Source organism: Mustela nigripes, chromosome 9 (assembly GCF_022355385.1).
Source record: "Mustela nigripes isolate SB6536 chromosome 9, MUSNIG.SB6536, whole genome shotgun sequence".
Classification (NCBI taxonomy): Eukaryota; Metazoa; Chordata; class Mammalia; order Carnivora; family Mustelidae; genus Mustela; species Mustela nigripes.
In genome coordinates this window covers 51,337,883-51,352,463 of record NC_081565.1, presented here as the reverse complement: position 1 = coordinate 51,352,463, position 14,581 = coordinate 51,337,883, and the positions used below count along the sequence as shown (strand labels likewise).

The 14,581-nt window shown below is 38.6% G+C and overlaps 1 protein-coding gene across 4 annotated transcripts in view; it reads right to left on the bottom strand.

The window, feature by feature from the left end:
- The window catches only part of BNC2 (basonuclin zinc finger protein 2), a 431,315-nt gene extending 417,122 nt beyond the window's left edge, over nt 1-14,193 (bottom strand). For all 4 annotated transcript variants that reach the window (XM_059411598.1, XM_059411599.1, XM_059411600.1 and 1 more), the window contains exon 1: nt 14,093-14,193. In XM_059411598.1, the coding sequence (XP_059267581.1) occupies nt 14,093-14,095 (3 nt within the window). In that variant the 5' untranslated portion in view covers nt 14,096-14,193. The remainder of the gene's footprint in view (nt 1-14,092) is intronic.
- Between the last annotated feature and the right edge of the window lie 388 nt (nt 14,194-14,581).

Genomic DNA, 14,581 nt, shown 5'->3' with positions numbered 1-14,581 from the left:
AGACTGAAAATAAGGATTTAAGGATAAAAGTCAGACTAGATCTAAAGAAACTCCTTGGTCCACCAAAATCTATCATTCTGGCATCCGGGAGATGTTCAGTGCCTCTCCTTCTACCTTCTCTTCCCTTAACAGATGTTTCTCTTTAGCTGGAATCTAATTTATATGGAAGCATTTTAAACAGAACAAAAGTCCAAAGTAAAAAACAAAAGGGGTGGGGAACAAACTGGGAAGCTGCTGGAATCGCCTAATACAAAATTAAAGGTATAGTATTAACTTTGGGGTTCTTTTGGCATCCATAATATAAAAAAAAAAAATGTTGAGCATCATATAGTATGACACATTAAGAATCTTTAAAATCTAATCTTGACCCTAACTGCATGATGTACAAGAGAAGCCCAAAGTAACTGAAAATTTTTCTATCACATAGAAAATAGATGCAGAGATTAAATCTCTGTACACATCTCTACTTCCATTTATTCCACGTATCCATAGAAGGTCAATCTCATACCTAAATATCTCTCCACAAGGTAGTTAACAAAAACTTTCTCTGCCACATATTTAACTAGTTTCAAAGCTTTTTTTTTTTTTTTACTATTTTTTAAAAACAACATATATCTCTTTTCTCCCAGAAAACTGCTGTCTTATCCTACTGCCTCCCTTCATTCTCATATACAAAACACATTACATGTAAGGTATCTCCCAAGAAATTTAAAATGAATGAAATGACATTGCCATCTGCATTAGATCCATAAAAACCAAGCAGATGCAAAGTCACCTTAACAAGTAGCTCCCAAGACAGTTGACTAATATCTGCTTGAGAATATTAACATATTTAGAGAAAAAAGAATTTGTCAATTAGAAGGGGAATAGGAAGAAGAAAAAAAGTAAGAGGAGTAAATTTTGTCAATGCTGTTCCAAACACAGTCCAGGAGACAAGAGTCCAAAATGTGCACTGTATCAATACAGGCCACTGGGAAGGCTTTCCCTGAAGCGAGAAGAGGCCCTCACAACCTCCACCTGCCTCCCTAATATTCTCTGCTTAAATCCCAAACTCATAAAGTAACAATGAGCAATGTTTGGATTATAATTTCACTCCCTAATTAAATTTGTCTGTGAAGGAAAGAATGTGCTAAGCACTCCAATATGAGTATATGAGTATTTCAACTAATTGGGTATGCAGATACACACATGTTCGTACAGCGTGTGTGCCTGCATGCATATGTGTATCTATTCTCCATCCCTCCGTCAGTGAACATCCTGAATGAGCCCATGAAGGACGGATCTCTTGCAAAGGCATAGAGATAAAATTAGATTTCTAAGCGTACAAAGACCAGAGGCAGACCCTGCACTACAGTCATGCTAAGATAATGAACATCCTCTTGCATGTGAACTTTGTGCTCCTTCATGTCAGGGTTACAGCTTCTCCTTAATCTGTAATACCTACAGCACCTACTCCAGTGTCATGCAGATCACAGAAACGCAACTGCCTGTTAAGGTGTTAGATTTGAAAGTAATTAAAAGTTGTATCAACCTTGGAAAACAAAGACAAGTAGAACTCCCATGCCTATGCCAACTTGAATATAAAAACCTGAAATTTTTTTAAAGATTTCTTTTTAATGTTTATCAATTCCTGCACATCTAAACCAGTTATTTTACATATAGCAAGCAAACATTTACTTGTTGGCTGTTAACAATTTATTTCTCTGGCATATGTGGATTTCAGAAATACAATTTGACATTAGTGAAACATTCAGCAATACACTTAATATTCATCTATGCCATCCAGATATGTACTCGAAACTACAAAAAACCAACATACCAGGTATTACTATATTATGAAAATATAACAGTAAACCAATATCTACTGTCACCCCCAAATTTCAATAAACCATACTATTCTGTATTCTCCCTCCCCAACAAGGAAAGGGCAAACTGTCGGTTTCTCATGGATCACTCTCACACACACACACACACTCCATTAGATCTAACAGTCACTGTCCTCTGTATACAAAAATGTCTTGTCAGTGACTGGTTGGGGTTCATGGACATAGTGAAGCTGCAAAGACCAATGGACAGACAGAAGTCCTTTATGTGAGAATACTTTTTATACGGGATACTCATAGGATGAAAAATATAATCGATGCCTAGCAGAATTTCTAGGTTCATAAAATGTTTACTTTTTAATATCACTTAGAGTTAATGCACTCTAAATTAATATGTTAACCTATCAAAAACCAATTCAAACACATACAATGTTGTGCTTCCAATCACCACTCTGAATGAGAGGAAAATCTCAACTATCACATTGTACTTTCAGAAGCATACCTGTTAGCATACGTACATGTTGACAGAATAAACTTCCCTAATCCGCTAGAGAATAAAATGGGTATTATAGGGAGATTAGATACCACAGGACAGAAAACTGAGTGACTCTCTTTATAGGTCTATATTGTTCCAGTTAATTACCCTTCTTACGTCCCTAAACCATAAGAGATAGCAAGAACACAATTTTGTCATTCCAAAAGTAGCATTAACTTTTTGTTCAAAATTTAAAAAGTATGTCATTTAATACAATGAAATGTATATATAACCAAAAATCAAGTGTCTGGTAAATATAAAATTTTCTACCATGCCAATCTTTATAAATGACTTTAAATCCTCTACAGAATTTTCACAAGGAAGAAAGTAAATCCTCAAAATAGGAAATACAATTTTAAATCCACTACTTACAATTTATATATGTAAGCAGTGATAAGGGGGAAAAAATGCATACTCTCCATATATATATTTGATAAGCTAACCATATGAGTTGATACTGAGTGAATAATGAAACTTTATCCAAAATAACTGGCAAAAGGCCAAAAAAAGGCAATGCGGTTAAGCAAGAACAGCCCATTAGAATACCAGAAAAGCAATTACTTAGATGGAAATAAATATAGGTCTTTAATGGCAGGAATAAAGAGAAAATTAGAACTTTAAGGGAATAGTGTTTTTCTTTAATTCAACAATGATACAACATAGCTGCCTCCAAATTAGTTTACCTTTCATTTGTTTTCAAGTTTTCTCTAATTCAACTATGAGGTATTTTAATTACAATATTTGCCAGGTTCACTTTAAAACAAGCTGATGTTTCCAAATGTGCCATGCCAGATTTGAACATGGTATTTATTTAAAACTTAACTGGACCAGTTAGTGTGGGTCTGAGATCATACAATAATTTTCAGTTTTAAGCACTGCTGGTTGTTTTTCTAGTTACAACAGAATGTCTAGAAAGACAAATTTTATCAATTTTTTTCCCTTTCCTTTTGAGGTATTTATAAAACCCAAAACAATTATTTCCAGGTGCTTAATGCCACCCTACAGGGCATGAAGTGTCCCCCTTATCATTGGGAACACCTAGAATTCTTTAAAACTCCATGATAATTAAGAAACATCAAAGTCAAACCAGGGTGTCACGCCAACAACTAAGAATCATCATCTTTTAGCTGCTAAGTGGCACATTACTTATCCCCTAAGTAAAACTAAGAGTTCTCTACCCCTACAGTAGATACACTCTCTTAATGTAGCCTTTACACTTCTGGGGATAAGATCAACCTGAGTTTTAAAGGTAACTGCTAAGGGCAACAGAAGAACAGACAAATGGGACTACACCAAACTTAAAAAACTTCTGTACTGTGAAGGAAGTAATCAACTGAGTGAAAAAACATACTGAATAGGCAAAAATATTTGCAAGACATATTTCTGAGAAGAGATTAATATGTGGAATATATAAGGAGCTCCTAAAACTCAATGACAACAACAAAATAATCTGATTTAAAAATAGGCAAAGGACTTGAAGAGACATTTCTCTAAGAAATATATATAAAAATGGCCAAGAAGCATATGAAATGATGCTCAACAACACTAATGACCAGGGGAATACAAATCAAAACCTCAAAGAGGTTTCACCTCACACCTTTAGAAGGGCCACTATTTAAAAAAAAAAAAAAAAAAAAAAGGAAAATAAAATAACAAGTGTTGGCAAAAATGTGGAAAAACTGAAACTTCTGTGCACTCTTGGTAGGAATGTAAAACAGGGCAGCAGCTATGGAAAATAGTATGAAGGTTCTTCAAAAAATTAAAAATAGAATTACTATATGATCCAGCAACCCCATTTCTGGGTATCTATCCAAAAGAACCGAAAGCACAGTGTTGCAGAGTTACTACACATCCATGTTCACTACAGTGTTTGTTCACAAAAGCCAAGAGGTGGCCTCAACCTAAATGTCCATCTACAGAAGAATGGGTAAAGAAAATGAGGTATATACACACAATGAAATATTATTCAATCTTTTTCTTAAAAGATTTTATTTGAGAGAGAGAGAACATGCATGCACAGGCAGGGGGCAAGGCAGAGGGAAAGAGAAGCAGATTCCCTACTGAGCAGTGAGCCTGACACAGGGTGCCATCCTAGGACCCCGAGATCATGACCTGAGCCAAGGCAGATGTTTAACCCACTGAGCCACCCAGGTGCCCATGAAATATTATTCAGTCTTAAAAAGGAAGAAAATCCTGTCATGTGCTAGAATACTGGGTGAACCTCAAGGACATTATGGTAAATAAGACCATTACAGGGGTGCCTGGGTGGCTCAGTCATTAAGTGTCTGCCTTCGGCTCACGTCATGATCCCAGAGTGTTGGGATCGAGCCCCACATCAGGCTCCCTGCTGGGTGGGAGGCCTGCTTCTCTCTCTCTCTCTGCTGCTCCCCTGCTTGTGCTCCCTCTCTCACTGTGTCTCTTTCTGTCAAATAAATAAAATCTTTAAAAAAAAAAAAAAAGAAACCATTACAGAAAAACATGTACTGTATGATTCTACTCATATTAAGAATTTATTTATGTATTTACTTATTTATTTATTTTTCATATGAAGTCCTTAAAGTAGTGAAACTCTTAGAAAGTGAAAAGGCAGTTGCCAGGAGCTGTGAAGAGTGGGAAAATGGGAGTTGATCATCAAGTGATAGAGTGTCAGTTCTGCAAAATGACAAAGCTCCAAAAATGTATTGCACAAGAAGATGCAGTTAACAATACTGTCTATACCATATACTTAACAATGTTGAAGTTGTTCAATTTTATGTTATGTGCTTTTTACCACACAAATTTTTAATAAACTAAGGAACCAAGAATACTGAAATAATTTGATAAAGGACAAAGTTAGAAGATTTACATTTGTCAGTTACACACTTAATGTAAAGCTACAGTAATCTTGACAGTGTGGTATTGCAAAGGATAGACACATTAATTGATGGAGTAAAATGGAGAGTCTAGAAATAAGCCCTTACATCTACAGTCAAATAATTTTCCACAAATGTCCCATAATAATTCAATGGGGTTAAGAATTCTCTTTTCAACAAATGGTCCTGGGAATGACTGGATATCCACATTCAAAAGAAAGAAGCTGATCCCTACTCCATATTACACACAAAAAAGTTAACCCAAATAAAGACCTAAACGTATAAGTTCAAACTATTATATTTTTAGAAGAAAACAACGGTGAATATTTATGACCTTAGGTTAGATAGTGTTCCTTGGCACACCAAAAACACAAATGACCAAAGAAAAAATAAGTTGGACTTTGGACTTCATCAAAATTTAAAGTGTCTGGGCTTCAAAGGACTCCATCAAAAAAATAAAAAAGACAACCCAGAGAAAAATATCTGTAAATTATGTATCTAATAAAGAACTTCTGTCCAGAATATATAAATTCCAGAATATATAAATATATAAAAAGCTTTTATAACTTAACAATGAAAAGACAAATAACCCAAGTGAAAAATGGGTAAAGGATCTAAGAGACATTTCTCTATTATACAGAGATCTACAAATGGCCAATAAGCACATGAAAAGATGCTTAACATCATAAACCATCAGGGAAATGCAACTCAAAACCACTTCACACCCCCCCAGGATGGTTAAAATTAAAAAACAGTAACAAATTTGGGAGAATATGATGAGATTAGAAAACTCACACATTCAGTTGGTAGAAATAGAAAAGCAAACAGCTGCTTTGTGAAAATGATAGGGCAGTTCCTCAAAAGTTAAAGACAGTTGCCATATGACCTAGCAATTCCACTGCTAGATATACATTTGACAAAATGAAAACAAAATACTTGTACACAAATGTTCGCAGCTGCGTTATTCATAATAAGAACCAAAAGGTGTATCCCTGGATGAATGGATAAATAAAAGGTGCTATATCCACAAAATATTAATTGGACACTTTTAACAGGTGAATTTAGTATACTACATCTCAATACAGCTATTAAAAATAGTAATCTGCTATGATTATATTTATGTCCTAGCACATAAAATATAAAATATTCCAATTCAAAAACACCTTAGAAACTACCAAATTCACTTGATTTTCAAATGATAAAGTGGAGGCTTTCAAACCTGAGTGGAAGAGAATAGGGCCTGCCTTGAAACCCAGGCCCAGGGCTATTCTCACTCTGGAGTGGATAATGATGAACTACCTCCCCATCCTGAGATACTGACTGGATGAAGACCAGGCATAGTGTTCCTACAGAAAGTAGTTACTGCCATGTATTCTTCTCTTTAACTACCATATAGCCCTGTCCTATTTCCAAGGGTGTGTTTTTGGAGGCAGGGAGGTACGGCTAACATTATAGCCTTAGAAGTTCCTCTTTCCTCTTCTACTTCACCCAACACAAACCATAATGAATAGAAACAGGACCTTAGGGAAAGTTAATACACTCTTGCCTTGTCTGTGAGAAGGCTACCAGGTCACCTCAGATGATCAAGACACATTCATCTAAATTTAACATATGTGGAATATCCACCCAATGAGCAAGAAACTGGAACATGCCCTGGCTGGGCACTTAGCTGTCAATTATTGAATACATATTTCCCTGGAAGAAAGGATCCCATCTGAAGGAAGGATAGCTCATCTCTCTTCTCTGAAACAAGGATAACTAAGCCAATTAATACATTCACAAGACATCATGAAAAGAGAAGGCTTTAAGTACAGCTATTAAAAAGTCAGCCTTGGCAAAAAAGGTTGGGTCAAGTGAAAAACTAAATAACTTTACAGGGATTTGGTAATCATGTATTTGCAAAGCTACTGGAGAGTCCTAAAGAATTTGGTAAAGTGACAAAAATTATTTAAATGAGAAAGACAGAATTGTTTTATTCAGCTTTGGTAACAGATTTTCTTTACTTTAAAAAAAAATGTACAATTGGTAAAGAGAGAGGAGGTATTATAATTTACTATTTTCTACTTAAATGTTTTGAAAATTCTTAAAAAGTAATTCTATGAATCTTCTAAGATGTCAATGTAATATTTTCCAATGCAAAATCTGCAATTATTTATCTTTATTATGACTTGAAAATGGCCTGATATTCATCCTGTTTTTCCTTTACATTAAGGCAACAAAGCAAATGCACTTTTAAAGAATCAAGCGCTAATACCAGGCTATGCTAGAGGGAAATCAAAGGGGGAAAATAGTAGCATAGGAAAGGTAATAGGCTATATTATTTTTATTCAAATTTTAAAACATACACATCTATGAAATATGTTTCTTCTAGGTATGTAAGAAGATAAACTAATAGATCCATTCGCACACACAATTCAGTCAGTATAAAAAATACTTAGTCCTAATATACTAGTCACCAGAAATACCACTTTTGTCCTCTGAAAGATTAAAAAATGAAAATAAGAGTTTTCATTGCTGTCAAACATATTCAATTTTCCTCTCAAATGAAGTTTAGATGAAAACAATGTGACTGACAAGCTCCAGCACAGGCAAATCTTGGCAGCCCTCAACTGTGTCTATCTCCTTGGCCTGTTAAGCAAAATTCCTTCACAAACTGTTGGTCTTTGCAGTAACTCCTACAAAGCTCATTACTTCCAGCATCAGCCTATCCCCCATGTTGCGCATTGATCCCTGGGATGCATATCAACATGTGGCACATGTCCTTGACATGCACAGAAGAGCTGCACCCCAGGACAGCAGCACGCACGACAATAGTGTCGACTCTTACTTCTTTATGGTTGCTGGGATGTAACCGAGAAATCTAATAACTGTGACAGTGGGGCCTTTCGGGTTTTCCTTGCATTTCTAGACAGTGAAGCTGCACAGACACTAATGAAAGGTTAAATGAATAGAAATAGTTGACAAGAGGTACAATAAAGAAGGAGCTTGGTAATCCACAGACACTGAGCAGAGATCCTTGGCTCAAGCGGAGAAAGGACAGCACATCGTCGAGTCACAATATTTAAAACAGCTTGCTATACACAGAGGCTTTTGTGTCTGGTTACACGTCTGGCTTTGGACTGAAAAAAAAAAAAAGGATACTAAAAAGGAATTTCAGCATGGGGCATTTTGGCAAATGTAAGGTCATAATAAGAGAAAAATGTTTTGTGTGGGTTGTTACATCTTTGTACTAAACACAAAAAGCTGGAACTATGAACTCATGAACCACAAGTTCCAAGACAATACTGTACATTTTGACAACTATTAAATACTGTATCTAGAGAGCCGGTTTGATGTGATTCCCACTGGTAAGATATACATGCAATGACTCATTTAGTAGTTCCACATTCGGCCTTCCTTGTGGAAGAATTCCTGATACTCATCTTAGAGTTTTAAAGTCCTAGTTTTCAGTGAACATGATTTGTTACAAATATCACCAGAACTCTCCAGCCATCTTCCATTCATTGCCAAACTTCCCAGTAGCTTACTCTAAAGAAGCTGAATTTATCATGCTAGCATGTGTGAAGTACAAGGGAAACTTTTTATAATTTCAAGTGACTGTAAGAGTGAAATGTCCTCAACTAACATTCTTAATTATTGAATTGTTTAATTCATTTTTTGAGTTTAGTGTCTTTCTCACTACCTCTTCAGGGAAGGTTGTATAATTTGGGGAACTGACTTTAAAATTATAATAGCAAAACTATTTAAATCACCAAGGGAAAAAAAAGTTCTGGAATGTCAAGGAAAAATACAGAAAAAAAAAAAAAAAAAAGACACTGTTAGTTCCCGATTTTTTTTTAAAGAAAGAAGTTACAACTATGCTATGGCATAACTTTAAAAAATGGTTATCTGTAAAATCATCCTATACATGTACATGAGTTAGAATATATGTTCATAATAAATGGTAAAAGCATACTGAGAACATGTTTTAAAACAAGGAAGCCTCTTTGAACAGCCAAATTAAATTATAGCTGAACACTTGAGTGTACTGAGGGTTCTAATAAGCAACAAATAAAGACTTTTATTGGCTAGCAACATAATGAGAGTTACTGTGTGAAAGATGAAAAAAAGACAAATCTGGGTAGTTTATCTCACTGGATTATATTATTTACTTAAATGGTAAATAAGTTTGTCCAAAGTAACGCCACTAAAAACTAGTGTATAAATATTAAAGAGCAATTATGATCAATGACTCTTTAATGTAAACATATTGCAAATTTTAGTGGAAAGACTGATAAACTGAAATTAAACAACAAATATTGAATTTAATACCACTTAAATTCTATTTCTTTAAATTTAACTTACTTATTGATTCATAATATATCTGCTTTATAAATGGTTTACTATTTTACAATTACAAACGAAGCATTTACTCTAAAGGAGTTTCCTCTCTAGAGTATGGCATGCAGTTGTATGGAGAACCACTTCAAAACCATTATTTACAGAAAGGAGGTTGTCCTTAGTGAACTGAAAGAAGGTATTCCCCTCCTTAGTGATTTGGTAGGAAGTTACTTTTAATAGAACTTTGAAGAGCAGCCTCCTAACAGAACTCCTTCAGTTGGCAAAACAACAAACAGTATTTAGCAAACCAAATCAGATTTAAAGTATATTTGGTTGCATTTTGCTTGATCTTCAAATCACATAAAAGGTAGTACCCTAGAATCTTAGCTTACTCCTTAACTCTTCTTGCAGAAAGTTCAACTGCTTTTATCACAGCTTTAAAAAAAAAAAAAAAAAAGACACAAACAAATCCAATAGCACCTCCAAGCCTAAACATTAAGGCAGTATTCATTATCTACTCCTTTCCTACAACATTCTGATTGCCAGTGTTTTGTTTTTTTTTAACCTTAAGTATATCTAATAAAATCATAAGGCTCCCTCTAGCTCTTCAGAGAGGAGTTTACTAACCAATGATCCTATGTAATTTCTATCCAACAGAAAAGATTTGAGGAGGCTGCCTCCCCTTCCATAAGAAATGTTCTCAACTGTTTCTTGCAAGGATGTAGATGGTAAATGAGACCATCTGCACAGGAATTCAGAAAGCACTGCTCCTTATATACACATTGACTTAATCTATTAATTGCTTCCAACCTAAGCTTTATATAGAAAATTCTAGAGTTAAACTTTAACCTGTTTAAACTATACATACATCCCCAACTTAGATTTACCAAGCTAGTTAAAATTAATTTTCATCTCAAAAAACAAGTAACAACATAAATTGAATATCTCCAGAAATTCAAATGTGTGATTCAATCTCAGTTCTAAAAAGCTAAATTTAAATGGAGAATCTTGAATTTTTTTTTAAATTATTAACAGTGTATCTGTGGAGTTTCCCTAAAACAAAAGATGCTGATGGTAACTGTAGAAAATATTTCCACATACCAAGTATTTACACACAACACTGGTAATGACTTTCTTAATTGTTTAATCTTTTCTGCGTTTCAGTATTGGATATTTTAGCATTGCAGTTATTTAGAAGACTATAAATAATATAGTTGAAGTATACCACTGATATTTAATCTATCTTACAATAGCCATAAAAAGCTCCATAAGTCGACTGGCAAATGATTTCAAACAAGTGAATACAAAAAATGCTACACTGAAAAAAAAAAAATACTAAATTAAATTCCTCACTCATACGAGGGCCATCTTTTACATACTTAAGGAATATTTACAATGGTGCTGAACCTTACCTATTAAATGAAAAATAAAGGGAACGACTAACTTCAAGTCATCACCTATTCTGGTCTCCCTTAATATAAGAAATATTCCCAGGAACAACAAAAAGAATAGCTCCCTCCACCCCCAACCCCCGCCCCTTTTTGAGCCAGTGTCCAATTTCTTCTTTTCTGAACAGCTGTATTATCCAACTTAAGTTGCTCTGCTAATTTCAGTCCCACAAGGACTAACTTGGAAGGCAAAAAAAATACAAGAAAAGATCAATTTGCTGGGAAAGATCAAATGAGAAAACTGTGGGGACAGCACCAGGTCAGCGTGTGGAGAACTAAGCAGACCTGTTCTTCATTAACTGTGGCTCTCTGGGGATGTCACACACTACCTGTCCGTGGGCTTTATTGAACCGCCTAACCCGCCTCTCTGTTCCATTCTTCTGGGCCCAAGTGAATCATATCCTGCTGCTGACAAGTTAGCAGGGGACTGCGGCTGTAACATGAAAGTACTTTTCTTTCTTGTCTAAATCAGGCAGATTTTTGAAAAGACGACACAGCATTGACTCGTGACATGGCAAGATGAAACGAGAGGTCTGGGCCGGTCTTGGAGCTGTGCAGATAAAAGTAATCAAATGACACTCCTGGAATGCAAATTGGCATTCTTGACTGCAGCAATTGCACAACCATGAAACATCCCTGACAGCAAGCAAGATTAGGACAAAATGTTATGTAAAGCACTGAACTCAAAAACTCTCACTTGAAAATTCAAACTGTAACACTTACATTTTAATATAGCAAGAGTCAGCTCTGCCTTTGTCTGCTTCTTTTTGTAATCACATATTCCTGCCTGACAGATCTCTTACATTTCAGGTAGAAGAAAAAAAAAATTAGGTACTGGGAAATGTGTAACTGCTATTAATATTTTCTTAATATTTATTTTTAAAAATCACAGGTTTGTTCTTGTTCAAAGTTTTACATGCATACACCACGGAACTTAATATTCTCAAGGGGGAGGAAAAGACAGTTTCAGACGTTTTTCACAAGATACTCAAACAGAGTTCACATTCAGGTTCAGTATTATTTCCCTCAGGTGAAGATACTCTTGTACTTTGGTAGAGTGATTAGCAATCTGGATTTTAAATACTCTGCTCTCCCGGAACAGAAAGAGTAGCTACAACTAAGAACTTCATTAAGGCTGAACAGTTTAAATGAAACAGCTACAAATATAACATAAAACACAGATACCCTATAAAGGTTCACAAGGGATTTTGTGTGTGGTGTGTGAGTCCGAAGGGTAAAAAGGAAGTTCTATTAACTTGTATGAGGTCTCACTACTCCTGACTACGTCTCTAAATCAGACACACTAAATTATAGTGCAGAAATAAATTCCTCCACTTAAAACATGTACGTGTGTGCACAGTTAACATCTGAAACTGCAGAATACAAAGCAGTGGGTAACAAATGGGTTCAGGCACTTTTCAAAATGATTAGTATTTGGGAATAGATGTGCAGACACACAGAATGCAGGCTGGGGGGAATGGAAGAAAAATAATACCTACAACGGGCTTTTACAGTGTTCTTGAGTAAGATACCGCTAGAAGAAAAAAAAAACTCAAGCACTAAACAGATAATATTTAATACTTTGTTTTGACGCCTCCACTTAAAACACAGGTTCCAACCACTGCAACTGTCTGCGAAGTACATAAAAAATAATAAGGCAGGCCACTTTCTGCCACTTTAATCCTGGGTACACAGGATTATTTTATGATATCTTTCGTACATCAGCTTTACAACAGCTTGACTCTAGGGTAAATGGGAACCACTATAAATCGCACGCTGCTTTCAAAACCACTTTAATTTCTGTCAGCGTTACTGTAACCACAGTCTTGGGCGCATGCTACTTGTGTGTGTGTGTGTGTGTGTGTGTGTGTGCGTGTGCCTGCATCTGACAGTCGCATCTCCCACACTCCAGTTGTGACTTTGATCACTGAAACAAGAAATGACACATTAGGGGGAAGTGAAGAGGGGGGGGGGGGACCGCCAACCGCTCGCTCTCTCCCTTTTTCCTACATATTCCATCTACATGCAGAACGGGAGGTCAGATCCCCAAGTGGGGGTAACAATAGCAGCTCTGGGTGGAAGCAAACTAAAGGGAAGGGAGTGGTCCAACCCCCATTTCTAACAAATCACTTCCCCGAAAGCGGACAGAGCGCTCATCACCCGGCGAACTCCCGGCACGCTGCCTCGCTGCAGAGAAGCCGCTCGGAGGAGAGGAGCTGGGCTCGAATCTCGCCTTCCCATCTCCTCCACCACATGCACTTGGAACTTTTCTTAGCCTCACTACACGGGGGATTCCATCCACTTTTTTTTTTTTTTTTTAAATCCTGTCCCCCTCCCCGGGCCCCAAATGCCACCCTGCAGTCACTGTGTAAGTATAACAAACGGGCTCCTTTAAAACTGCGCCTCAAAAACCTCCGTCTCTCTCGGGTTTCTCTTCCTGCCCTACGTTGTGCATATTCTTCAGAAAGCCTCCAGGAGCACTTCCTACGTGTTCCTCATCTACAAAGGGAGGGCTCCCCGAACGCGAGGGAGAGGGGTGGGGAAAGGCCAAGGTGCCGGGACCCGGCGGCTGGGTCCTCGCCGCGCGGCGCACCAGCGCGCCCAGGCGCCCACGCCCAGCCGCCCGGCCCTCACTCCCGGGCAAGTTTTGAAAGTTACCGTTGTCCAAAACGCTTTCCTCTCCGCCCCAAGCTCCCTCCAGCGCTCCATTCATCCCCCGCCTCCCCTCCGCCCCGTCCGCCCCAGCCCGTCCCAACTCCCTGGAGCCTCCCGCTAGCCGGCCGCTCACCTTTCCTCGCCCGCCGCGAGAGGGGGCGAACTTCCCGAGCCCCTCACACAGACACACACACTCACACACGTACGCACACACCCCTCCCACCCCGAGCTCTCCTCGCAAACTTGGGCCAAGTTGAGGGGAAATTTCGGGAGCACGGCAGGGGCCAGAGTGGGCTGGGGTTCTCCTCTCCCGCCCGCCCTCCTCAGCGCCCCCCTCCACCTCACGCCGCCGGACTTGAGGAGAACGCGGCCCCCGGGCGGCCCCGGGGGCGCGCGGGGACGGGGCTCACGTCTGACGAAGTCTAGAATAAAAAGGAAAGGAGGGTGGAAACTTCTTACCATCTCGGCATGCTGGTTGTCAAGTGCAGCCCCCGCCTCTTGGTCTCCTCTTAGCGGCCGCGCCTGGACCAGCCCCTCGGCCGCCTCTCGCTCCTTCTGTCTCGGCCTTTCTTTCCCTCCCCCTCCCGATTTCCTCCGGGCCGCCGCTCTCGCCGCCTCCGCCTCTCCCCGCCCGCCCGCCCGCGCGCGCCCTCGCCGCGGCCCCTCTGCGCTCAGGTGACTGATTTACCCACGCGCCCAGGGTCGCCCTCCCCCCCCAAGTCGGAGCCCCCGGAGTCCCCCCCCCCCCCCCCCCCCCCCCCCCCCGGCTCCTCGGGACAGAAAAGAAAAGAAAAAGGAACGGACTGTCCCGGTGGGGGCTGCTGCGGGGGGCGGGGGAGAGACCCGCGGCCGAGGTGACCTGGGGATTTGCAAGCCCCGCAAGTTTCTCCTCGCTGCAAAATCGTCGTCACTACAATGTTGCTACCCTTTTGCAAAATAGAAGTGGGT